We start from the raw sequence: 25,749 nt of genomic DNA, 5'->3' as shown, positions 1-25,749 counted from the left end.
AATAAAGGTGGCACTCAGTTTATGGATGCCAGCAATTGATTTCAAACACTCTGGTAACGGCAGCCAAGAAGAGTTTGGTAATGGAATTAAAACAGTGCATTAGGTCTGACCTCATCAATCTGTCAGATTTGGTTACAGGTTTCATGTATGCTGTAAGTGAAAATAATGTCACTGGTTTTAACTTGAGCATACTTTAGTTTTTCTTTAACAAAATGCAGGAACTCCATCAAGCAACTCAAAATTCTAGTTTTTATGAATGCCAGGCACTCATTTCCCAGAGATGGGGAAAAAAATGGCCTGAAGGATACCTCTTTTCTCCGCAAGGCAGAATATAATCCTCTGCCTATCTTCTCAAGCAATCCAGGTCCATGAGCAGGTCCAGCAGCAGCAGCAGCAGCTCAAAATCAGTATAACTGGAGTTCCAGATGAGCCACAAAGAGGACCTGGCCCATCCTAATAGGACCCACCTCCCCAGCATTGTTCTTCCTGAAACCTCACAGCCTTTTCATGCTAGCCAAATGGGGCCTGCAGTTGCAGGAGGGGTGGAGCTGGGTGGTATCGTATCATTCCTGAAAAACACATCCTGTCCTTTCTGAGGGTCAGGGAGCATTCTTCTGACTCCCAAGAGCCAGCCTCTTTTTCACAGCACAAGGGCGATCAAGTGCCAGAAGTCAGGAGCATAGATTCCTCTGGAATGCTGCCGATGGGAGTGCAGAAGGGCTTTTGCAAAGGTCTGCTCTAAGGCTATAAAAGGGCATGTGCACTCAGTATGTTTTGGAGATCTCTTCTGAATGTGCAAGAGCAATAGCTGGCAGGGAGATATTTCATTCCAGGCTGCATTTGAAGAGGGGCAGCCATGTTACTCTGAGGCTACAGAAGTAGATTCCTTGTAGTACCTTAAAGACCAGCCAATGTGTTGAGGCAGGAGAACCAAAGGCTGGCTTTGCACATACTAGGCTAAAAGGTGATTGCTGGGTTTGTGACTCCGTGCATTGCACAAATCCAGCCAGTGATTCAGTGTGTTGTGTGAACTCAGCCATGGTTCAGTAAGCCATAGGTCAGCACAATGTGTGAACATAGATGATGTGCTGTAACAGTGAAGAGGTTGAAGATACAGATAAAAAGTCTACTCTTGGTCATGGAAGATCACAGAGTGACTTTGAGCCACACCTGGAAAAAAAAAGATCATCTGGAGTTCCTGCAGAAAAGCAGGATATGAAACAAAGCCCTTGGGGACTGCAGCACTTCATCTGAGGCACGGAATATTCTTGACTATAATATGTACCCTGAGAGGGAATAGTAAACAGTAATGGGGAGGGGAGGAACAGAAGGAACGAACTGTACCTTGATTCATGCATTGCATTAGGCCAATATGGTTTATTGCACAAACCAGAATTGGCTGAGTTTCCACAGCCTACTAGGCCACAAGCAAATAAGCCATATTATGGTGTAGCATTATTTGTGGCCCAGCCTGTGGTGATCTTCTAACGATGGCCATAAAGTCTTGTAAATCCTAACCAGGGTGGCCCAGTTCATTCAAGAACATGTTCTTAAATGTTGTGCAGAAGGGAGAGCCATAGTTTGCCCCCTTTTCTGCAACTATAGGGCCAGGGCCAGCTAGCAAAACTACCTCTATAGAATAACTCAATATTTTTCAACCTGGCTGGGGAATTCTGGGAGTTGAAGTCCACACATCTTAAAGTTGCCAGGGTTGAAAAACTGGAATAACTAAATGAATCTGGCATGTCAAGCCAGAAGCCAGTTCGGAACCCGCAATAGCTGGGTTCAAAAGACATGCCAAGCATAAACCAAACAAAGCACATTATGACTCAGCATGTTCTGTGACCCAAGCAGGTAACAAGGCTAGCAACTTCTGAGCCAGCCTAAGGATCTGTGCCTTGATCTGCAGCGTTGAGTCTTCAGTCAGCTTCATCTTTCAGTGGCCCAGAAACTGCCCTGGGCTATTTTTTTCTAGTGAGTTGGCACACCCATGTTGGAGCTCATTGGTTGCATCCCATCTCTCTGAAGTGAGATAGAATTTACTGATTAGCAGGACTGCCATCCTTTGGAAAACCCCTAAGCTGTAGCCAAATATAGAGAAAAAAGCAGATTTCTCTCCATCTTGTAGAGCTTCACCCCATCTGAGGTCTACAGATCAAGTGATTGGTGGTCACAGAAGCTGGCTAGGCAGTTGGCACACTTTCTGAGTGCTTTGCACATGCTCAAGGGCACCTTCTCTTATTTTCTCTTGCACTTGTAGCAGGCTGATTTAGGAAACACAGATTTCCTAATGATGGCTTAAACAGTTGATATGCTCAGGCAAGCTGTTAACCTCACGTTAGGATGTGGAAGAGGGCACTGAACTGCATGGCTTTGTCCTAAATCCTCGTTTGGAAGAGGCAGGTAATCTCCAGCCTGGATAGCTGCATTTTACTTTCATGCCTTGGCTAGGAGTTTTAGAGGATGTGGGTGGGACTGAGAGTTTCAGCTCTTTTTCCTGGTGGAGGGAAGAGCCTTGCAGAGGGTTAAGATACTTATTTTTTTACTCCTTATCTTGGAAAAACCTCTGGGAAATCGATTTTCCCAATGTCTGGAATTTTTAAGGAGCACCGTGAGAGTTGTAAGCCTCTGCAAGGTTAATGGCGCCCTTTCCCTTACCACCCACTAACCTCCACAAAAAGTACTCAGAAATCCCAAATCTTCAGCCCTCCCTACTTCTGTGGGGCTCCAGGGTTGTAAATGGAATGCCAGGAGTAACATTTACCCTTCGAGCTGCCTTCCTGTTATACAGGAACTAAACTGCAGTTGACTGAGCTAACCTAATGCCTGGGTTTGCACTACACAGAGCCCCAAATTAACTCTGTTGTCTGGATTCACAAAATGCCCTGTGCCACCAAAGAAGTCACCCTAGTCATCAAATGGTTTGTGTAACGCATCTGATTGTGCCAACCATTTTGAGCACCAGGTTCGGATAATCAGCCATACTGTGGTTTGGTTTGCTTTGTTTTGGCTTAATATGTTGTGTGCAAATGCAGCCAATGTGGTTTGGAAGCTCTCGTTTGTAATTTAAGTGTGTTGTACAAACCTAGCCAGTTGCATTTTATTGAATAAAGCATGTGTAAACACAACTTGGTTTTGGACAGCGTGTGACCTCAGCAGCAAGCAGCTAATTAAAATAGCTTGCCCTTCTGCCCAGGAAGCTAAGATATATGGAGGAGGGGGTTGGGAGAGTCATCCCATTTTACCTGCCCCCTCGTGGTTGCCTGGATTTTTGCAGCCCAATCTGGTAGCCTAATTTTATCCTCACTGCAACCCTGTAAAGTAGATCAGGCAAAGTTTAACAACTGCTCTCTACTTCCCTTCTCTCTGAGTTAATCTAACTCTCTGGGAATATTTTCAGAACTGTTTCATTTATAAACAAACAAAAAGCCTGCAATCAGCCAACGATTTCCTGGCCAAGGCCTGTTTGTTTTCCTCCCGCTGTTCCTTGGGACTTGGAGATGGTCTGTCTTCATTTCTCTCTGCCCCCTCCTATTGTTACTTCATTTTCAATCCAGGCAGAATGTTTGGAATGGTTAAAACCTTGTTGTGTAATCCAATTGCCCAGCTATTTCCCTTCTTGGCCCATTGTTAAAGAAGAAGAATAACCATATCCATCACTTGGGATGGGTTGGTTTTGAAAAGTGGCTTTACAAGACTTGTGTGCTTGCTTGGCAGCCCCCAGAATGAACAGAGCTGATGAACTCCTGGTTTTCATTCCCTAACTTTTGAAGAGACCAAACATGGACAGACTTTACTTTTGAGCTGGTTGGAAGAAAGGGAATTTCGATAGCATGAGGTTGCTATTGTTGCAAAATAGCTTCCATGGCAGGCTTGCTCACAAAATGGTTGCCACGGTGGGCATTGGCCATCATAGAATACCCAGTTTACCAGAAGGTGAAGGCAGGGGGTGGGGTGTGGGGATCACTGGCATCACCCATCTCAACCTTAGAGGTTGCTATCACCCCAACTTACCTTTGGGTTTATTCTTGGGCAACTGGGCATGCTTCCAAACAAAGCATTGGTCTGCAGCCCCCCCCCCCTTTCTCTGGGGTCCAGATAGGAAAATATTTTGCTAGTGTCTGGCACTAGCATTTTGTAGCTTGCCGAAAAAATGAAAGTCTGGAAGGCAGCAACTAACCGACCTTGGCCGATCTTGTAAAACTAAGCAGGTCAGACCTGGTTAATACATGGGTGGAAGACTATTAGGAAATTCCAGGGCTGGAGACTAGACTGGGAAGTCAGAAAAAGATCATGGAAGAAGGCAGAGGCAAAGAATGTCCCTATTTCTGCCAAAAACAGCTACATTAACTTGTCAGTGAAGTCCCCAAGGGTGGGACCAAAGGAGATTTTAATTAATAGTAGTGCTATTGATGTCCTCATGGCCAGCAATCATGAACTAGGATCTGTGTGAGCAGAGCCATAGCATGGCAATACTAACTTACGTAGGTTCTTTCAAGCCCCACTTAATTAATTTGGAATCATTTGCTATAAAAGTGCTACTGGTATAGGCTGACATCTTTTGCACATTTTCTCAGAGGAAAGATTCATTGCAGAATACAGTTGCCATTTTGGTAAACCTGGCTTTGCACCGGTGTTTTTCACGAATACCTGAATGCAGGAATTCAGCTGGGAAAGCATTGTTACTGTCATCTCCTTGCCAGGAAGAAGTCAGGCTGCTATAAAAGGTGGAAAAGCAAGGAGATCGGTTTTTAAACATGCATTCATTCTGTTGCAAGGAAAGAGGAGAAAACATTGCATGAAAAGATGCCAAGAGGAAGGGAAAAATCTTAAGAACTTATTCACCTCTTACACTTCATTTTTGTGGTTAGATATCTTCTTATCTCTAATCATCCTGCAGCAGTTACCTTAGATGTGTCAGCAACTTATTCCCCCTAATTGTGCATAAAACCACAAACAAGCACATAGGGCTCAGGGTGAGGCTTCTCACTCCACTCTCCCCCCTATATGTTTAACAGTTTTGTGTTAGAAAGAAATCCAACTGATGAAGCACAGAAGCATACAGGATTTGAGGCTCCAGGTGTCTTTCAGTGCAGCAAGATAAACTGAAACTAGATAGCAGCTCTTGAAAGACTCTTTAGAGAGAACAAATGAAATAAAATTCTGCATGTCTGGAATTTTTGGAAGGCATTAACCTCTATTTATTTACTTATGAATAAAAGCCCACCACACTGCAGACTGTGTTCTCAATCCATCCTTGTGATGAGGGTGAAAAGTCGCAATATAGGATCATGATCATAGTTATTGATCATAGATGATCCTAATAACTATGATCATCGTGCTCACAGTTATTATCAAGTTCCAAAAAGCTGAGTAAGGGGCCTTCTCTGTTTCAAAAAGCTCGCCTAGGAGGCAACAGCATCACAATCACTCCCCACCACCACACACTGGCCACAACTCCGGGAGGTAGGTAAGATTGGGCACGGCTTTTGAATCGGGGCTCTTGGCTGCTATCTCGGCGTTTTTTCGGCTACCCCTGCCGCGCTCTCAATGGGTTACTGCGAAGTCTGCCCCGAGGTTCAAGAAGTCCTATTACTGTACTCCAGGAACAACGCATACGATAAGAAGGCAATCACTTCGTGCAGTTCAGCCCCTCCCAGCGCGTCTCCACTGAAAACTTCAGCTTTTGAACTCAATGGGAGTGGATCTCCTTGCTGGAAGGGGTCGCTCACTTTCCCGGGAGAAAAGGGAATAGCGGTGGAGGAACGCCGGTCGGCTTTTGGCAGTCCGCGGCCACACCCTGCCGGCTGGCGGCTTTCCAGCCTGGCTGGCTACACCTGGCGCGGAAGAGGCCGGCGGGCCGTGGGCAGGACGCGGCATTTAAGACGCGCCTGGCTGCAGCGCGCTGTTCCGAGCGCTCAGGCCGCCGGGTGCACGATGCTCCTCGCTCGCTGCTTGGGGACGGCGCTGTTGCTTTTGCTGGCCCCGACGACGGGATGCGCGGCGGCCGTGGCTGCTGCTGCGTCGGGGCCCGACGGGGACCTCGGGGCCGTTTGCCCTTCTTCTCCGGCCGGCTGCGACTCCCTCGAGAGCGACCGTAAGGCTACGTGCGACGACGAGAAAGCCTGCGGGGCCCGGGCGGCGGGCGAGCCCTGCGGCGTCTACACGCCCAGCTGCGCCCGCGGGCTGCGCTGCGTCCCCCGGCCTGGCGAGCGCACTCCTCTGCACGCCCTGCTGCGCGGGAAGGGCGTCTGTCGGGCAGCGGCCGCGTCAGCCAAGAAGGGAGGCAGCAAGAACCAGACAGAGATGGAGCCCGGTGCAGGTAAGCGGCCCGCCCCTTCGGCCCGGGGTCTTGCAAACCCGGGATGGGCCGGTTTTAGGCCAGTTGGTAACCCCGCAGGGGGAAAAAACCCTGCCGCGCTGCAGTGGGACCTGCGAGCGGAACGATTTAATGCAATTGGAAGAAGCGCTGGAAAAATCTTCGTTTTTGCACCTGAACCGGAGCAAAGGAACTAAGGTCATTTGCTCGTTAGAGCCGGCGATTGGGCAATAGCTCTGTTATTATTGATACACGACGCGGCGATGGTTACTTGGGCTATAAATCGCTGGTGAGCCTGAAATGAGGAGCGCTCTTACGAGAAAGTAAGCCCCCGTGAACGCAGCCGGATTGGGGCTTACTGCTGAAAAAGGAATCTGGGTTTGTATTGTAAAGATAAAATATGGTCGGGTGGGCTTTGTATTCCAACGCTCTCAGTGTATGCTCGCTCCGAGTCCTGCCGTCCCCAGTTTTATTTCTCTGTGTGGTTTTACTGTATACATATAAAAGGACTATGAATTGCAGAGGTCGTACGGCGATCCGCGTGCGGAATTATTGCGTTTTTTTTAAAGGTATAATTGTGCGACTAAACTTTTAAAAGTTCTCGGTTTGAAATAATCTTTCCTGTCTTATTTATGCCTCTTGGCTTCGGAAAGGAACTGGCGCTCCTTCAGACTAGATTTAGAACTGAAGTTCATGTTTCTTGAGGACTAGAGCTTCTCAGGTTCCCTTCCCTGGTTTGTCTTCGCCTTAAGCCGAGGTTCCGCTCCGATCAAGGTGAACTCGAAAAGGAGATTGAGCTGGAGCGACGAAAAGACTGTACTTCTTCGCAGAGGTTTTGTAGATAAGCAGGCACATTTTGCTGTCTGCATGGAATTAAAAATAGTAAGGGATAAAATTAACAGAATATGCTTGTTGGGAGCAACCGTGTCATTTTCTCTTCCCAAGAATCATTTGATGAACGATTTACATTCTCCTCTCAGCTGCTGTGAAATTGTTACTTTTGGGGCTCCCTCCCTTGGGCACCACAGAACATCTCCAGGATGTAGAAAATGAAAGACAGTGTGTTCTGTATACAAACATCCAGGAATCTTTTAGTTGGGGAGGGGGTATTATTATTATTTATTTAAATTTAGTGGCTGCCCAACGCCACTGTTAAGCCACTGCAGATCCCTGGGGATGCTTGCCTTACATTTTGCTTAAAGTAAGTATCAGATTCAGTTCAAAGCCTGGGTGGGGATGGTAGCATAGGTATTTTGCTAGCACATCGTCTTTCCCTTGAAGAACTCCCCTATAATGCAGCCTTCCTCAACGTGGTGCCCCTGGGCTGCCAGTTCTGGTATTCCCCCGCCCCCAGCAGCAGTCCCAGTTCATCTAATGACTGTGGCAAAGGTTGCTTTAAGAGGATCCCAGCCAGTGAATTCATGGGAGGATCCCTGAAGTTTTTTGTGGTTTTGCACTTGTGAAATGCAAGTATCCACTAGCTTGTGGTGGACAGAAGTGCACTCTGGGAAAGGGGAGATCAGGTTTGAACTCGGTTAATGCAAGCAAAGGCTGTATCTGTCAGCGCTTGTCTTGTCCCCCTTTGACCGACTTTGGTTTATGCTTAGAAATTATAGATACGGGGCCCCTGCCCTGTGCTCTAGTGTGCTGGTATTGGTCTGTGGCAAGAGGACCAAAGATGTAAATACCTTTGGCAGCTTGCCTAGCTCAGTGTAAGAGGGCATCCTCAGAGGCTGATGCTGTTTGTGGCCTCCAGTTGCATGGAAGGAAGCGCAGCCTGAAAATTGGCTACCTGGAAGTAAGTGAACCTTGTTATTAGTAAGCTGAAAATGAGCCATGCCACCAAGGGATGGCTGGATGGCTGCTGCTGGGCTATGCCCATAGATTCGTTCTTCAGCAAAATTGGGCTAATAAAAGTTACACAAAGATTCTTCCTAAAAAAATTAAAATATCAATAGAGGAGCAGTGGGCAAAAGAACTTAAAATTCCTGGACTGGTATTTTTGCTTTGGAAGAGAAAAAATGCCAAGAAACAGCCAGTGCTCAGGCAGTTGTACCTGCCTCAGCCACCAAATCACCTTAAATGGCAAAGACGCTCCTAAATAAAAACGTGTTTGCCTGCTGCAGAAAGATGATAGAAAAAAGGGTGGCAAATGCTCATATTTTGTGGCAAAGGCTTGCTCCAAACCAACTGTCCCAATCTAAAATCATCTGTCTGTGCTCAACTTCAGATCTCATCTCAGTCAGCCCGTTCATTAACAGAGTGTGGATGGTAGAGTCCAGCAAATTTGAAAGACTCTGGGTTGAAGACTAGTTTTGATGATCTTTAATGATCCTATAGCAGGAGTACGGGGTAGATCCCAAAGCCTCTCACACTCAGTCTGGGGTTCTCCTGCTGTTTGGGGCTACCTTTTCTATCATCCAGTGCCTGTAACTGTGTTGCCTGAGGCTGGTCGGTTGTGGTTCTACTCCCTCACCCCATAATGCAGAGGCTCTGTGTTAAGCTTGAAGGTCAGATCTGGCCCACTGCTGAGTTCCATCCCACATAGGGATCCCTCCCTTCTCCATCTTTCTCTGACAAGGTATGTGTTTCAAAGTATTAATTCAGCTGTCAGCCTGCCAGAAGCACACACCATTCATTCTATGCTCTCTTCCTTGGTTCAGTGACCCACAGCCTTGTACTTAAAAGAGCTTTGAAAGTGGTCAACTGGCAATTGGCCTGACCCACGGTGTTATGAGGAACTCTTGAATCAGACTTTCTGTCAGTTGTCCCAATTCATAATTTTGGAAGTATCTTCCTCATATGCATGGGTCCTCAGTTATCTCTCTTTTCCCCTGTTCAGTGACTCGTTTAGAAAAAAGATTCCCTCACCCCTAATTCAGACAGCCTTAACCTGAAGCAGTGAGATTTCTGGCAATGAGGCTGTTGGGATCATGGCTGCTGAGTGACTTCTGCATCCAAGAAGAACTAAAGCTCCCTTTCTTAAGCCATGGAACCAATTGTCTCTCTTGTCTGTTAGGATTTATGAGTTGTGAGGAGCAACCTTATAGAAGCTGAGTCCAGGGAAGTTTCCCTAGCAAAAGCATAACCGAAGCATCTTTTTTTTTTTTTAGGAAAAAAGCCCTTGCTTTATTCCCAGAGGCAATTTTTGACCATCTTCAAACAATGACTCACTTCCCTAGCTATGGCATCACCCCAAGAAGACCTTCTCCTTCATGCCCATCACTCTGATCTTAATGATGATGCACCAGAGAACAGTTTCTATCACCAGTCTGAAAGTTCAGAGGGGCTTAGTGGTAAACATAGTCCAGAAAATAAACTGGTCCCAGACCATTTTGAACTTTAAAGGTTATTACCAGCATCTTAAATTGAGCCTGCTATGAATGGGGAACCAGTGCCGTAAGACAGCATAGTACTGTCCAGCTGTTTTGTTCCTACCATCATCCTGACAGGTGCTTCTTTGTACATGGCTACGTTAATTGAGGCTGCTAAAAAAATCCACTATTTCTAGAACCAGCATTCTTTGATCTTCTTGTCTCCTTGCCTGCCTATCTCTTAAAATTCCAAAATGGCATTGTGAAGGTCAGAAGGAATTCTTCTTCCACAGTCTTTTAGTGCCAGTGGGGTGCTGCTATGCCAACCTAGTAGTTCCAAGCAAAAATACTCTCAATGTGTATTTGTTTTATTTGTGGATGCTTCATTAGGCTTTAGAGCCAAAAGGGAAGCTTCAGAGATTTGAAGAATTAACATACATCCATGGACATTTAATTTCCAGTGAGCAACTATCTACTAGCTAAGATAAGGAAAGAACTCACTTAAGTTTTCTTTTGGCTGTCCATAACGCAACCATAACAACTAGTTGCTAGAATTCTAATTTTTTTTTAGATAGCTTCATTCCTTCATAGCCAGGAATGATGGATGGGCAGTCAACAAATGCAGCAGCCAGCTGGTATATTGTTAAGTGTCTTGCAGAACCTTCCTATATGCCAGGCATGGCAACAGCATTTTGCCAGTCCCCTCTAAGATTGGGTGGATTCTCATAGACTTATGCCATGCCTTTAAAAAAGGGAAATAATAAAGCCAGAACCCTGGAATGGAAGATTATGGCACCAACTTTCTCTGGATTCTCCAGGCTTCTAGACTGAGTAAATGCCACCAGTTCTGGAGAAAAGAACTCACGTGAAGACACTGAAAGGTACTCACACATTCTAGTGCAATGCAGTTAGTGTCTTTGTCTCATATTACTTTATTATTCAAATTTAATTACCGCCCATCTCCCCCAAAAGAGGGACTCTTTGTTACTTAGTTCAACCAAAGTACTTAGTTCTTTGCCTGTCCACATGATTACATTTGTGCAGATTATTTTCTATAGTTCACCTTTTCTATAATTCAAATGTTTGCACTTTTACAAAAAACAAAGTTTTGACCATAGCTGACTTCTTTAAAGAAAGAAGCTGATTTCCTTTAGATGTTTTATTTTAGCTTGCTGCTGCTTAGAGAGTTTTCCTTCCTCCTTCAAATTTAGCAACTCTAAGATAGACTGCTGTGACCTGATGTTCTCGGGATATGTTAGAGCCAGAATACCAAGCCAGGGTTCATTTGGGGGAGCTTTAATTCTTCATATCTAGACGGCCCAGGTTGGGAAAGGCTGTCCTAAGCTTCTTAATTTGGAGGTGTAAGGAGAGCCAGCAGTGCTGATAGAACTGTGATCAGCAGGTCACGCAAATGTTATACCTAATGATATATTGTTATCCTCACCTAATTAAATTTAGGATAGATTTTTTAGGATTTTTTTTGAAATTGTACTTTAGGCTGAGTATTATTCTGATAAATATGCAGAATGCACTTTAAATGAGCAGAAACTCTTATAGAATAATATTTTTCTAAATCCATCAGAATGCTACCCCCACTTCTTTAAAATCAAGCTTCTAGCTTTTGTTTGTGCAGGAAAAGCCTTTAAAAGCTAAAGTTACTGTTTTGTATGTGAGATACTCAGAAGGTTTATTGAATGGTTGTCTCAGTGGGATCATACACATGCAGCCTTTACTCTGTTGCCAAAACAAAAACAAAACAACCCAGTAATGGCAATTAGAAAAGCAATATGCTAGCATTCATTCTGTTAGACCAAGCCCATGAGGTAAATGTAGTGATTTCTAGTGCTCCTAATTAATCTGACAAGGTTCTTGACTTTTAGCATCTTAGATGCTTCACTATGATGAAATTGGTACAGCAGGTTATAACCAACAATCCCTCTTTCTGTCTTACCATGGTCAGTCACTGGCATTTTTTTCTGGAATCATGGTCAAATCCTGTATTTTGAAGAAGACAATCTGCTGCCTGTGGGCACCTCCCTTAGCTCCCTGCTCCACTGAACAATTTTTAAAGATTAAATGGTAATGTTCTGCAGCCAACCCCACATATTGCTTTCTCATAATCGGTGTTTCGTGTCTGGCCATGCCCACCATGGAAACCATTTTGTGAGACAGCTCATAAAATGCTCATAATTCCAAAGACGCTTACTGTATCCCACCTAAATGTGCTTATCTTACCCAACTGTAATATCATATGACTTCTGACACCACAGAGAACTTGATACAAAAACCATGGCATTAGAGTCTATTAAGAAGGCATTTTCTTCGACGGTTTGCTTATTTTAATTCCTGGTCCTGCAGTTTTGGCAGCCATACAGTAAATGGTCCCTGCTATGCTAGTGGTTTATCTGCAATCCAGATTAAACTGGAGATGATAGTGCTTTAGAATGGGCTGCTTGATGCAAGATTGGTGCTCCCTGGTGGATTGTATGTGAAATGCAGAGATGGACGTTCAAGAGATGGTCTTGGCAGTACCGGCAGTGTTAGCTGCTAGGAGAAAAAATATATCTAAAATCCAGGATAAGGAAATACTTTGGTAGGCCAACACAGGATTTATAAAACTATGCAAGCTTTTGGGTTTGAAGGATTTTTAAGAGGGGAAATACAAAATAGGAAAAAGGCTGGGGGGGGGGGGGAAGGGAGGGATAACATGGCTAACCTTAAAGCTTTGCCTGTACCAGCTTACAGTCTCAAATGGAATGGGAGAAGAATCTGCAGGCAGCGTCTTGTTAGGTGGACAGATGGTATTAGGTGGAACCAGGGCCTCTTCCCAAAGCTTGCTGGGGTGACAATTGTTCTTAGCTTATTTGTGAAAATGTAAATTCAGGTCATAGGCAAACCTGTTTCCATCACAGGCAAGAGGTACAACTCCTTTGCTTGGAGAAAATAAATTAGGTAGTGCTTATGAATGAATCTTGAAATGATGTATTTGCTATTCACCCAAATGCAGGTGTTTCTAGGCTGCCTTCAGAATCAACAAGAAGGCAATCTATGGTGGCAATTGGACAGTGTGTGCTGTGGTAGGAGCAATTGGTGCACAGGATCACATCTTCATGCAGCATGCATTTGTGTGCAAGACAATAGAACTAACAATGTTGGAAATAGCTGCATTGGCCCATATAAAAAATCCCCAGATGGGAAATACCTGTTCTGGGAAGAACTTCTGATGCTTTCTGATAAAGAATACCAGCACTTGAGTTCTCTTTAATCTGTCAACAAGTTAGATAATTTAGAAAGCAGGGAAAGAGCATAACTTTGAATATAATGTTCTACTACATTTGAGATGGGGACCAGCTCCATACACCACCTGGGGTTCTAGCTACCAGAGTCCCTAACAAAACCTGGTCTTTGAGCTATTCTCAGATCTGAAGTGAAAGTTCAGTAATCCAGAAATTCCTGGTCTGCTCTTGGTGCTTGCTTGGTGCCAGGCTGAGAGTGAGCAGGCATTAATTGGTTGAGAGACTCTGAATTCCCCCTGAGGAAGACCATAATTGGGTAAGAGCAGATCTGGAAAGAACAAGTAACTTTCATGAAGGTGGGGACTCCTGTGAGAAGCAGGAGAAGCCAGCAAAAGAAAGACTGAATTTGAAAATGGGCCAGATCTACCAGGGGCTGCAGATAAATCCTTTCCAGGAAGAATAACACACTAGTGTATCCCCATAGAAGGGTCAATTGAGCAGTGGGTTGGAAAGCTACTGGCTGCTCCATTCTAAGCTCCCATCCCTATCTGTCATATGACACAGAGTGGAACATATGCAGTTTGGCAACCAATACAGCTAGTCCTTGCTTAACGACCATTTGTTCAATGACTGTTCGAAGTTACAACTGTGCTGAACAAATGGTATTTGCAACCAGTCCTCAAAATTATGGCCCTTGCAGCACCCCTGTGGTCCTGTAATCAAAAGTTGGGCACATAGCAGCCTGTCTGCATTTACAACGCTTCAGATCCCCCCACCCATCTATTTCCCCCCCATCTTTTCCCTTTTGGCTGCCCTGCCCTGTCACCCCCACTGCCTTGCATGCCCTTCCCCCCCCACTGGCCTTCACCATCTTCCTCCTCCTCCTGGCAAGGCGTGCCCAGCTGAGGCAACTGCTGGCTGTGTGTGGCCTTGCAAAGCCACGTAAGGCCAGTAGCTGCTTTGCAAAGGGCCAGGCCAGGTGTGCCTTGTCAGCAGCGGAAGAAGACGATAAAGGTCAGCTAGGGACAGTGGAGTGCAGTGTGGCCAAAAGGGCAGTTGGGGAGATAGGCAGACGGGGAGTTGAAGTGGAAGTGAGCACAGCAGGGCAGGAGTTGCGTGAGGTTCTCGCCTAACGACAGCACAGTCCTGGCCTAATGACTGCAACCGGGACTACCGGGACTGTGGTTGCTAAGCTGTGCAGACATGTGTTTTGCTTAATGACTGCTTCACTTAGTGACAGAAATTCTGGTCCCAATTGACTTCCAGTGGGGATATGGTGGACTGAACAGCTGTGCCAGTGGACTGAGCAGGCAGAACTGACAAGGTGGCAGTTCTTTCGGGCTCAGGCAGGTTTTTCCTGAAGCCCAGGAGTGTTTTTCCAGAACAAGGAAAACACCTGGAATCACCCCATCTGTTCTCCAGATGGCCAGAAGATTGCAAACAGTGTTCCTGTTCGACTGGTAAGAGCTAGCCGGGAGGCTGGGACGTCACCATTTCCAAGCTGCGCTGTAGCCTTAAAGGGACACTAAGACTGGCCACCCCATTTCTAAATCACCCAATTTATATTTCTTTTAAGTATGCGTACCCTAAGAGAGGCTTTCTACAGCAGGGAGAAGCGGGTTCTCTTGGTGTTTATCGTTATTTTTGGGATCAATTTTTTTAAAAAAAATATTTTTAAGGTTTGAACTTTGTTTTTCATCCAAATATTAAGGAGGATTGAGAGTAAATAATTGTCTCCCTGTTATTATTTTTGTACTAAATTTGAAGTTATTGGCATTTTCCTACACATTGAATTGGCTGTTTTGAACTTTCAGCTTTCAGCTTCTACTTTCCTTGGGGAACTTCTGCATATCTCACTTTTGCTTATGTAAACACATTTGGAATTCTTTCATATCTTTGACTTCCACTGGTTAAGTTCCTGGGGGTGCCATAATCTACTGCTTTAGACATGGAGGAGTTTAAACAGACTTTCTCTGACTTCCACCGAGATTTTAAACAGATTTTTTCTGATTCCTATCAAGTTTTTATGCAAGGCATTCAGGACATTGTGGAAAATATGAGGTCTAAAATGTGTCATCTGGTTGGGAATGTCGTGGATGAAACAGAGGAATTTAACTGTGACAGAAATGTCTCTTCTAAGAGTGAAAGCAGGACTTCTGTTGAAATGCTGGATGAAGATTGGATTGTCAAGTTGAAGAAATTAAAGGGAGAGATCGAGTTGCAAGCCACAAGTGAAATTGATCTTCTGGTGGAATGCCATGGAAAAGAAGGGGTTACTATGTATGGGAGGTCTCCTGAAGAGAAGTCAGAGTTTTTGAGGGGGGCAGTTGGGCTGTTTGATCTTTTTAAGAAAAAAGCTACGTGCATAATATGGAGATACGTAAATACTCTGTTTTATTTTGAAGTGGGATGAGGGTTTAAGCATATTTATCTGGATTGCTTTTAGGGTTTGGCTGATTTCATTTACCTTTAATGATTTGGATTAAGATTATTAAGATATAATAAAAAACAATAAATGTCTGGTTTTGAGTTTAATATGATTAAGATTATTAAAATTGTTGTATTATCAAGTACAATGGCAGACAATTTATATGTTTTTTAGTTTGATCTTTATTATAGTAGACAGCAATGTATAGAAAAGTAGTAGGAAGGAAATAATTAAATAAATTTTATCTGGTGGGGAGTTGATTAGGGGATATGGATATAGATAGATAGATAGATAGATAGATAGATAGATAGATAGATAGATAGATAGATCTTTTAATAGAAGGGGAGGGAGCAACTGTGTTTAGTGATTTTTATAATGTGCCAATGGAATGATTTGTAGAAATAATGTGATTTTGGTTTAAGATAGAATAAGGAATTGATTATGGAAAATTGTTGTATATCCTTGCTGTTAAAAGTTGGAAGTTACCACTTTTTTGGAATTTTGAAAAATTTTCTCTTGTGTTTCTACACTTCTTTAGTTTTTTCTTTTTTTTCTTTGTAGTTTTTTGTTTTTCTGTAGCTTTTATCTTTGCTTGAAACTTAATAAAATTCTTATTTAAAAAAAAGATATTCTGGCCCCAATTAGGATGGTGAAGTGAGGACTACCTGTATATACCCACTCTGATTAGATTCCCCCTTCTTTCTTACAGGCACATACACATGCACAAGCAAGACATATGCACACACCTTGATTTAGACCCTCCTTCTCTCTCTCATTCTCTCTCAGACGCACATCCTGATTAGACCCTGGGGAGAAAGTACTGTACAGATACAACACGCTGCAGCTACACCCTGTGGCCACTACTGGTAATGGCATTGAAATGAATTTCAGCAGCCATGCTCCCCATGCTTTCCCTACCTTATTTTGTCCAACCCAATGGAACGTTGGAGAGAGATAATGTAAAGGAGCAAAGATTAACTAACTGGGCAGTCTCCACAGGATTAGCAGCCAAGTCTTAAACATCTTCTGACTCTGCAAGCTCAGAAGAACCCCATAGGCTCTCTCGAGGGCTGCCCAAGTCATCTTGCTAGACCTGCCCCTGTGGTATCCAACTCTGAGCAAATGCAAACCATTTTATCTGCAAAGAACATCACAACAGTGACCTGCAGGAGGATCTTCACATTCATCCTTCCCCATGAGAGAACAGGTAACTTTGAATAGATCCATTAGATGCAAGTTAATAAGATGTAATAAGCGCAGAGAAGTGAGCATGCTTCATCACTCTTATCACCACAGCATGCTCCCATATGTGTTCACGTTCACACTTCCTTATCCTTCACTCTTGGTCTGCTTGTCCCTTTACCTGCATCATTTCCCACACCTGCTCAGTAAATCAGGGAGCCTATCAAGGATCTGCTAAGGAAGATTGGTCACAGATGGCAAGGCCAATCTTCTCCAGTGCCCTTGCCACCTATGTATCCCAGGAGTCAGTAAGATGCATGGCAGAACTGCCTGCAGGTTTGCTGGGAAATTTCCCCCTTTAAAAACCCAGGGGGGTCATCAGGTGTCTGGGGCAGACTTAATAGGTCCCTCACTCCTGCAGAAGTCCTGCATGTTGACAGAATGCAAGGACTGAGAACAGTTTTCTCCATTCTCAGAGTATGTTGCATCTATTCCAAGGTAAAAGCCAGGTCCAACATGTGACTGCCTATATATCGGAGCCATGAACACCCGCAACTATCTAGCTCTACCTCCCCAACACCAAAACCCTGGAGGACTTGCCCACCAGCGCAATGAGATCTGGGAGCTGTGTGAGGATTGCTGCCAAGCAGAGGGGCAGCCAGTAACCCAGCACAGCCCCATTTGGTCCTAATATAAGACAAGCACTATGCTCAGTTCCCTGCGAAGCAGTGCTAATTGCAGCCAAGTCACGCGAACAATTGCTGCCGTGTTTCTTCCCCAGCCAAGGTGTCAAGCAGCTGAAGCGCCTGGAAATGTGCTACGCAAATTTCAGAGGAGGCTACATCTCCCAACAAGTCGCCATAATGCAAACTGCAAAAAACAAAGAGAATGGGACAAAATTGTTATGGTGAGAGAAATTGGCAAAGAAAGATTTTTTTAAAGAAGAAGGTAGATCCAGCTGGAAGCTGCATAGAAAAGAAATCCAGGGGGAAAAAAAGCCCTAATGCAGTTGGGTAGTTGCTCAGAATGTAATCCCCCACTCCATTCTAAGGCCCCTGGTCATGTGACCCAGAACAGACCATAATTAGATCATTTGGTGTTTTCCAGCACATACGTACATAACAGAGGCATAATATGCAGGGAGAGCAGAACCAGAGAGGTACAACACACAGACACTTCTTGTGGCAAGCCATGCCCTGCATACTTGTCTTGTTTAAATGGTCTTGCACACTCTGAAGGTAAAGGAGGAAAATCTATGGTGACTGAAATTGCCAATTTGTGGAATGTTTAACTGATGAATCCATCTTGAACACTTTGAAGCATCGTTATTTCTGGAGATAAGAATACCCTGCCAAGAGACAACAAACTGAGCTTTGGGGATCACTTCCCTCTGTTTTCCTTTTAGGCTAAGAGTGTAAGCCCTCAGCAAAAGCCAGTATCTTTTATGAACTTCTCCACAAAGTTGGTGCAACGTTGTTTTGTCATTTCTTTCTGTTCCAGTTGTGATGAAACCCTAAAGTGCTGTAGTGAAGAGGCCTGAAGTTGAATGCTTTTGCCCTTGCTTGACTTAAAAGAAAATCTGAATTCTCTTTCTGTTCCTCTAGGTGATGGCAGAAGGGGAAACCACCAGACAGATCATTCAACTCCAGAACCTCTCCCCCTTCGGATCCAAGACCCTTTGCCAGATGTCATTGTGGGCAATTCCGAGCTACAACAGCTCCCCCTAAGTAATGGTGTTAAACAGGAGTTTGATCTGGTGGGTGAAATCAGAGGTCTGATCTTGTGCACCACGGGCTGCCGTCCCCTTCCTCCCATGCCTTGCTGGAATTCATGCATCTTGCTCTCTGCAGCTTTTGCTTCACAGCAGTGCTGTGACTTGCAAACCTAAGAAGCCTGCATATCATTGCTCTTTCTGATCTGCCTCCATTTCTTTCTACATCTCCCTCTGCCAACCCGCATGTTCAGAAAGGCATCCAGTTTTGTAATGCATCCCAGATTGCTAAGAGGGGCTTCTGCTTTTTAACGATGCCCAAGCACAAATACTGAGTTAAAAGACAGCATGCTAGGGAGAAAGAGTCACCTTCCCAACGTGTTTGCTTTTGTTGTATAGAGTGCTGCTAACATTCAGATCAGATTATCCATTCAGTCATATCCGACCCTTGGTGATTCCATAAGCCAGCTTTCTCCACAATTTCTGGTCTTGTACAGCTTCTTTCAGTTGCTTTATGTTTTGGCCTGTGTCTGCCTTGATTACATCCAACCAGTGCATTCTTTGGCATCTTCATAGTCTTTTCCACTGACCGTACCAAGCATAACATCTTTCTCCAACAATGTTGATCTCAGGACATGACCAAAGTAACTAAGTCTAAGTTTTCTAGTGTCTTCTAGTGACGTGTCCGATTTTATGTGCTTCAACGCTTCATTCATTCTGTCATTCTGTCATGTTCACTGTTTCAATGTGCACTGTACATCGTAACGTTTCACATGCCATGGTGCTGACGCGCATTTCTGTTGGGAGGGAGCTGCTGTGAAACCTTGTGCCAAGCTCTGTATCTAGGTTCATTTCAATGGAATGTGTTTGGGTTATGTGCTCTGCTCAAGGACTTTTCCCGCGGACCATCAGGAGCCGTTAGGAGCACCTGGGATTCTGAGCCTGGGAAGATTCTACGGGGGGAGGGATCTCGTTTGTACCGAGGGTTTTTTAGTTTGCATTTGGCGCGCTTTTTCCATTCTCAGTATCCTGACTCCCAGGAAACACTCTGAGACAGGGAACTGTTCTCTAATGTTTATTTGCTAATACATAACAGTAATCCTAACAAACTGAAGAAGCGTGGGAAAAACCCAGACATATAAACCCCACAGGTTAAGGCGGTCCCACTCTGTGCCTCTTGGAATGGCTCACCAATTCCTCAGTGCTACGCATGCGCTTAACAGTCTGGAAGGGAGCCCCCTGCTCGCCATCCTTACTCATGACACTCAGCTTTCTTTGTGATCCTGCATACTATTCTTTAATAAATCAGATATCTTTATGAACCTGTTCATGAGTCTGATGGTGTTTTAGGATAGGCAATCATTACACATTCATTCATTTATATCCCGCCTTTATTACTTCTATAAATAGCTCAAGGTGGCAAACATACCTAATACTCCTTCCTCCTCCTATTTTCCCCACAACAGCAACCCTTTATTTGTTATCTTTGCAGTCCAAGGGATGCACAAGAGCCCCCTCCAACACTATAGTTCAAAAGAATCAATTTTCCTTCTATCCAACTTTTTCATCATCCAACTTTCACAGCCATATGTAGTTATGGGGAACATGATAGTGCGGATTAGTCTACACTACTACAAGTTGACATCCTTGCTTTTCCAAATTTGATTCATACTCATCATTGCTGTGCGACCCAGCTTGATTCGGCGCTTAATTTCTTGGCTGCGTTCGCCATTTTGATTGACCAGTGATCCTAAAAAGGTGAATTCTTCCACACATTCCACCTTCTCTCCATCAGTTACTATTTTGATGTTTCCATTCTTTGCAGTTGTCATGAGTTTGGTCTTTTCTGATACTCAGAAAGAGGCCAAACTTCTCACTTTCTTCTTTGAGTCTCATGATTAGGTGCTTTAGGCCTTCCTGGGTTTCTGAGAGGAGGGTTGTATCATCCGTGTATCAAAGGTTATTGATGTTTCTTCCACCAACTTTTACCCCAATTTTTGGCTTGTCTAGCTCCAGTTTCCTGATGATCACTTTGGCATACAAGTTGAATAACAAAGGTGACAGAATGCAGCCTTGTCGCACACCTTTCTCAGTCTTGAACCAATCAGTGTCTTCATACTGAGTTTGTACAGTGGCTTCCTGATATACATACAGTGATTTCACCAACTTCACCAAATGTAGTGGCACCGCAAGGTCTGCTAGGGCTCTCCATAGTTTCTCATGGTCAACACAATCAAAAGCTTTCCTGTAGTCAACAAAGCACATATAAATGTTCTTTTGATATTCGCGACATTTTTCCATTATCCATCGAACGTTTGCAATGTGATCCCGGGTGCCACAACCCCGTCAGAAACCAGCTTGGACATCTGGCAGTTCCCTTGTGATGATTGGAGCCAGGCGTTGTTGTATGATTTTCAGTAGAATTTTGCTAGTGTGAGATATGAGAGCAACAGTGCGGTGGTTGGAACACTCCTTTGAATCCCCCTTTTTTGGCAATGGTTGTTTCCCAAATTTTGATTGTTTCCAGTTACGTGGCCACGTGTCAGTTTCCCAAATTTTCTAGTATGAAGCTCTGATAACTGCAGTTGGTACTGGCCTTAGCAATTCTGCAGGGATGTTGTCACCTCCCGGGGCCTTGTTGTTTGGCAGTTGGTTCATTGCCCACTTGACTTCTACATCAAGGATGGCTGGTTCTAGTTCTGTTTCCTTATCCTCCTCTCTTTGATGTGGATCGTCTATACTAGGAGCATACAGCTCTTCCGCATATTCTCACCATCTGCTCTTGACACCTTGTTGGTCGGACAATTCTTTCCCTTACTTATCCTTGATGATACCTTTGCGAGCCTTGAACGGTGCCTGAATCTTTTTGATTTGTGCAAATGCATTCCTAGTGCATCCTTCTGTACAGTCATCCTCTAATTGTTTGCAACGCTTCTCCCAGTAAACCTCAGTATCTTTCCTTGCTGCCCTTTGGAAATCAGCATTCAGTCTTCTTACTTCTTCATGATTGCTTGCTGCTTTAGCTGCCTTTCTCCTCTTGGCTATTTGGATGGTATTCTCTGAGAGCCATCTACACCTTTTCTCTGTTTTCTTGCGTGGTATGTAATCAACTGCTGTGACAATGATAAGTGATTGAACTTCCTGCCATATTCATTAGGCATTTTCTCAGCAGTGTCCAAAACTTGAAACCCCTTTTTAACTTCAATTGCATATGTGGAAGAAATTTTGGTGATGTCAAACTTTTTTGGTGGCGTTGTCCTCTTGATAATACAGTTTGACTTTGATTTTGGCCACCAGCAGTTCATGGTCTGAGCCACAGTCTGCACCTGGATAAGTTTGACTGCAAGAACCGAGCTGGTCCAACACGGATTGCATAGGACACAGTCTATTTGATTGCGATGTAGTCCACTGGGCGAGGTCCATGTGTATAAACGACGCTTATGCTGTACAAACCAAGTATTCATGATTTGAAACTGGTTTTCCTGGCAAAATTGTTCCAAATAATCACCTGCGTCATTTCTTTCTCCTAACATTGCTGCTAACATTGCCTAGAGCCAAATATCATTATTTCAGGCCTGCCCATCTCCATGCAATGCCATGTTTTTGTCGTTTCAATCACTAACTTGCTCTTCTTTTGGACAGGCTCCCTGCCGCATGCATTTGGAAGCCATCCTGCAGGAGCTGAAGGCCCCCCTCTACCTGAACGGCGAAGATATCTTCATTCCCAACTGTGACACCAAAGGATTTTATAGGCGGAAGCAGGTACCCACTTGAAACATCATTCAAAAGCAAAGTGAGCTGCTCTGGGTCTTTATGGGGAGACACAACCATGCAGGCAAACCCCTGCTTTGGGCTGGAATGTTAAAGAAATTAGGCCAAAGAATGAGTTTCCCACAGTGGTGGTGGTAGTGTGGGAGAAAGGGTGGGTGAGAGAGTTACAAAATGGCTGAAGCCCGACGTGCTTGCTGGTGTTTTCCAGTGTGCACTAGAGTAGTAACACAGACCTGATTTACCAGTATTGCTTCCTGACCTGTCCAAATATTATGTCAAGTTATGGTTTTAAGTCTAGTGCAGAAAGCCCCAATGCCTGGGTTCATGCATTCTGCCAAACCACTCTTGTGGCATTTATGAGAAGATTTAGCTGTCTCTTCATACTTTTAAAAGTCCAACCCTATTTATGCTTATACAGAAGTATGTAAATCCAACTTGAGTTCTATGGCTCTGACTCAATAGGAGGAACTGAGTGGGATTATCTCCTTGCAGGATGGCAAGGTTCAATGGTATCTACCAGATTCCAGTTCCCCCAAGCTTAGTTTCATTAGGACTGTCTAGATAGAAACAACTTGCTAAATCCCCATCCTAATCCAACCAACTCCCTAAAGTGCTAGCAAATCAGCAGCAGCAGTCAGGGAGCTGTGCAGGATGGGATTTAGAGAGCAGCAGGGGTTTTCCCACTGAAGTGTCATGGCTTAAAATAGCATTTCTCAACCTTGGCAAGTTTAAGACATGTGGACTTCACTCCCAGCATGCTGGCTATGGAATTCTGGGAGATGAAGTCCACGTCTTAAACTTGCCGAGGTCGAGAAACATTGACTTTGAGCGTTGTGCAAATATGCCGAGGATGAGTCCTGTGCTCTTCAGGAATAGTAGAAGGCTCAGTGGCTGTCTTTGCCTCACTTCTTTCACCTTTCTTTCTAACAGAGATCAAGGTTACATATTAGAGAAATAGCTTCCTTTTTTAATGTAGGTGACCCATTGCATATTTTTCTCCTGCGGGAAGAACCTTGTTTCAGCGGCAGCTATCCTGAGCAGCAAACTATTCCGATTTATCATACCATACCCTGCTCCATTCCCTCGAATGCTTCAGATGAGCTGTCTTTTTTCATATATAAATCCAGTCTTCCAGAGTGGCTATTGTTTCTCAGTTTTTCTAAATATTCAAGGAAAGTGATTTTGCTGTTGAAAAGCTTCTGTCTTCTCCGCAGTGCCGGGCCTCCAAAGGGCAGAAGAGAGGCCAGTGCTGGTGTGTGGATAAGAGAGGCCATCGGCTGGAGGGGCTGGAAGAGAGCCCCCTCTGCCTGCTTGCTAATAGTGACTGAGGATGCAGAAAGAAAGGAGGCCACCACAGTCCAACAGCAGGACTCTTGACTGAGGGGACTTGTCCTATTAGAACAGTCATGGAAAATGTTTGCTTGTAACTTATTGCACAGTTGTTGCCTTGCTGGGATCCTGCCTTCCCTGGGATACCGTTGGAGCTGTTACTGTTTCTGATAATACGCCGCCAAAGAAGGGAGGAGACTGGGCTGGCTGCCTCAGAGAAACAGCAGACTGCGGTCTTCTAGCTGCCTGACCGAAGAGGCTGTGTTGAATAAGCTACCGGTGGCTGCATCACAGCAATAATGCTGGCACTTGAATCAATTCTCTTTGGCTGATGTGACATATATCCTAGGTGCTTATTTATACCAGTAAAGGGAGCAGGAATAGCCAGTTCCTCGAGGTGCGGTATGTATTCTTGGGCTACCTTCTATAAAACGAGTAGGGAGAGACTGGGATTTATCTTAGACATCCTACCAATGTAAATGTGTTTTGTGGAAGGGATTTTAACAGCATGACTGTCGTACCCGTTAAGGGCAGCATAGGAGGAAGTAACATTGAATTTGGCCAGGTTTTTATGTGGCCAACCTCTACAATTTAAGCAAGAGAGTGAAAGTGCTGAAGATTACTAGAAACGAGATTTATGGAAGTTCTAGCTGTAGCTTTAATGTTGTTGCACACTCTCCCCTCTGCCCTCCTTCACAGCTCTCCTGCAGCATATCCTTTAAAGAGCTATCCAGATGACAGGAAAACCTGAAGCTGCCTTCCACACAAAGGAGCAGTGGATGATGGATTGTCCCTATTTGCTGTAATGTGCTTTTATTTAATGGGTTTAAACAGATAAGTCTTAATTTCTGTATGTTTTACTATCTTTGGTTTCAATAAATCTGATGATTATGCCACCTTTTTCGGTGAATGGTTTGGTGATATTTTAAATCTCTGATGCAAGGAAGCTAAAATTATTTATTTTGGGGAGAGCTTTTTAAAACACCGTGTTGCATTCAAAACTTAATTTTTACCGGCAAGTGGAATTAATAGTTCTTTATAACCAACAGATTGCTTACTTATAGAACATGAGGTGTCTGGTTAATAACTGAGAGGTTTTATTTACTTCTAAATGGGCCCTTAAGAAAAGAGGCTAGCAGTGTCAGTGTTTTGCTGGGTAGAGGTCTGAAAGCAAAGCTAGTTTAGAAAGAGGGAATGGAGAAACAAAGAAAAGGCCCAAATTATGCAGCTGGTAAGAAGGGCAGGCTGTCCAAACAGATGCTGTCTCACATATCAGCATTATGGATCTAGCCTTCCTGTCTGTAAACACAGCATTTGTTGTACCAACCTCCTGGATGCTTATTCAAAAGAAAATTTAAATCCCTAAACAACTCCCTGAAATAGAGAAGCATGCAAGCATAGGACAACCTTCTTCCCAAAACTGAAACAAGGGTGGCGGCGTGGGAATGAATACAAAGAATACTTGTGGCTACAAGTGTGGGTTTTCTGGAAAATTTTGAATTAGGATACAGTATTCATCACACTATCCATAGTCTGTAGTAGTAGTAGTGAAGTTTATCGTTGTAACCACAGGTCATAACATAAGAATGCAATAAAATACAATAAAATATAATATTAAAACAATACAATGATGAAATTATAAAATAAAATAAAGGAAGCATTAAATATAAAAAAGTTTACAACAAAATAGAGCCAGAGCTACTGTACAACTAAGAACTTAAACATTTCTTCCTAAGTTTAAATGAGAGCAGAGCAAAAGTAGCAACTTGGTTGCTAACAGTTAGAAACACATTTGCAAGAAGATAAATCAGTTTTTCAGCATCAGAGCCTTTGAGTTCATCTGCTGTTAATAGTTTGGCCCTGATCTCATTGTAAATGGGGCAGTGGAGGACATAATGGATAACATCCTCCACTTGACCAATACCACAAGGACAGAGGTGTTGTTTGACAGGGAGCTTACAAAACCTCCCTTCGAGATAATGCGGAGGGCATGGTCTGCAGGCGTAGGAATGTTAAAGCCCTTCTCAGTGACGCACTGGTTATGTTAACCAGGTGCTGGGAGAGGCTTCTATGTTTTTTATGATGACGGTACCAGGTTGAAAATTTGGATGATTGTACCACAATTGTGTCTTTATTAGCATCCCTTTCAAAAAGCCAATCTCTAATATTTTCTCTATTCCAAGTTGAGTTCTCCCAAAGATGGTAGGGAATACATTTGTAAAATGGGTGACAAAAGTTTAGTCCACTGATTTCCAGCTGTGTAATGGAGAAAACAGAGTTTGGCAAGATGGGATTCTTGAAGGCTTTCTAATTTCTTATAGTGGCCCAACAATGCAAGGTGTATTCTAATAGCAGTGGAAGGTAGTCCTGCCTCCACCCTTAAATAGGCAGCAGGGGTACCCTGGGGGAAGCCCAAGATCTTCCTTATAAAGTTGTTTTGGACTACTTCCAATTGGGCA

The 25,749-nt window shown here is 44.0% G+C and overlaps 1 protein-coding gene across 1 annotated transcript; it reads left to right on the top strand.

The window, feature by feature from the left end:
• The first annotated feature begins 5,498 nt into the window (after positions 1-5,498).
• IGFBP6 (insulin like growth factor binding protein 6) lies at positions 5,499-24,186 on the top strand. The gene is made up of 4 exons (XM_063293933.1): positions 5,499-6,322; positions 18,084-18,235; positions 21,833-21,952; positions 23,176-24,186. The coding sequence occupies exons 1-4, from the start codon at positions 5,551-5,553 to the stop codon at positions 23,287-23,289; spliced, it is 1,158 nt and encodes a 385-aa protein (XP_063150003.1). The 5' UTR covers positions 5,499-5,550; the 3' UTR covers positions 23,290-24,186.
• Positions 24,187-25,749: the final 1,563 nt, after the last annotated feature.

The sequence above is a fragment of the Candoia aspera genome, chromosome 2 (assembly GCF_035149785.1).
Source record: "Candoia aspera isolate rCanAsp1 chromosome 2, rCanAsp1.hap2, whole genome shotgun sequence".
In the NCBI taxonomy this organism is placed as follows: domain Eukaryota; kingdom Metazoa; phylum Chordata; class Lepidosauria; order Squamata; family Boidae; genus Candoia; species Candoia aspera.
Note: the sequence above shows the minus strand (reverse complement) of the source record. Positions and strands in the feature narration are given on the sequence as shown.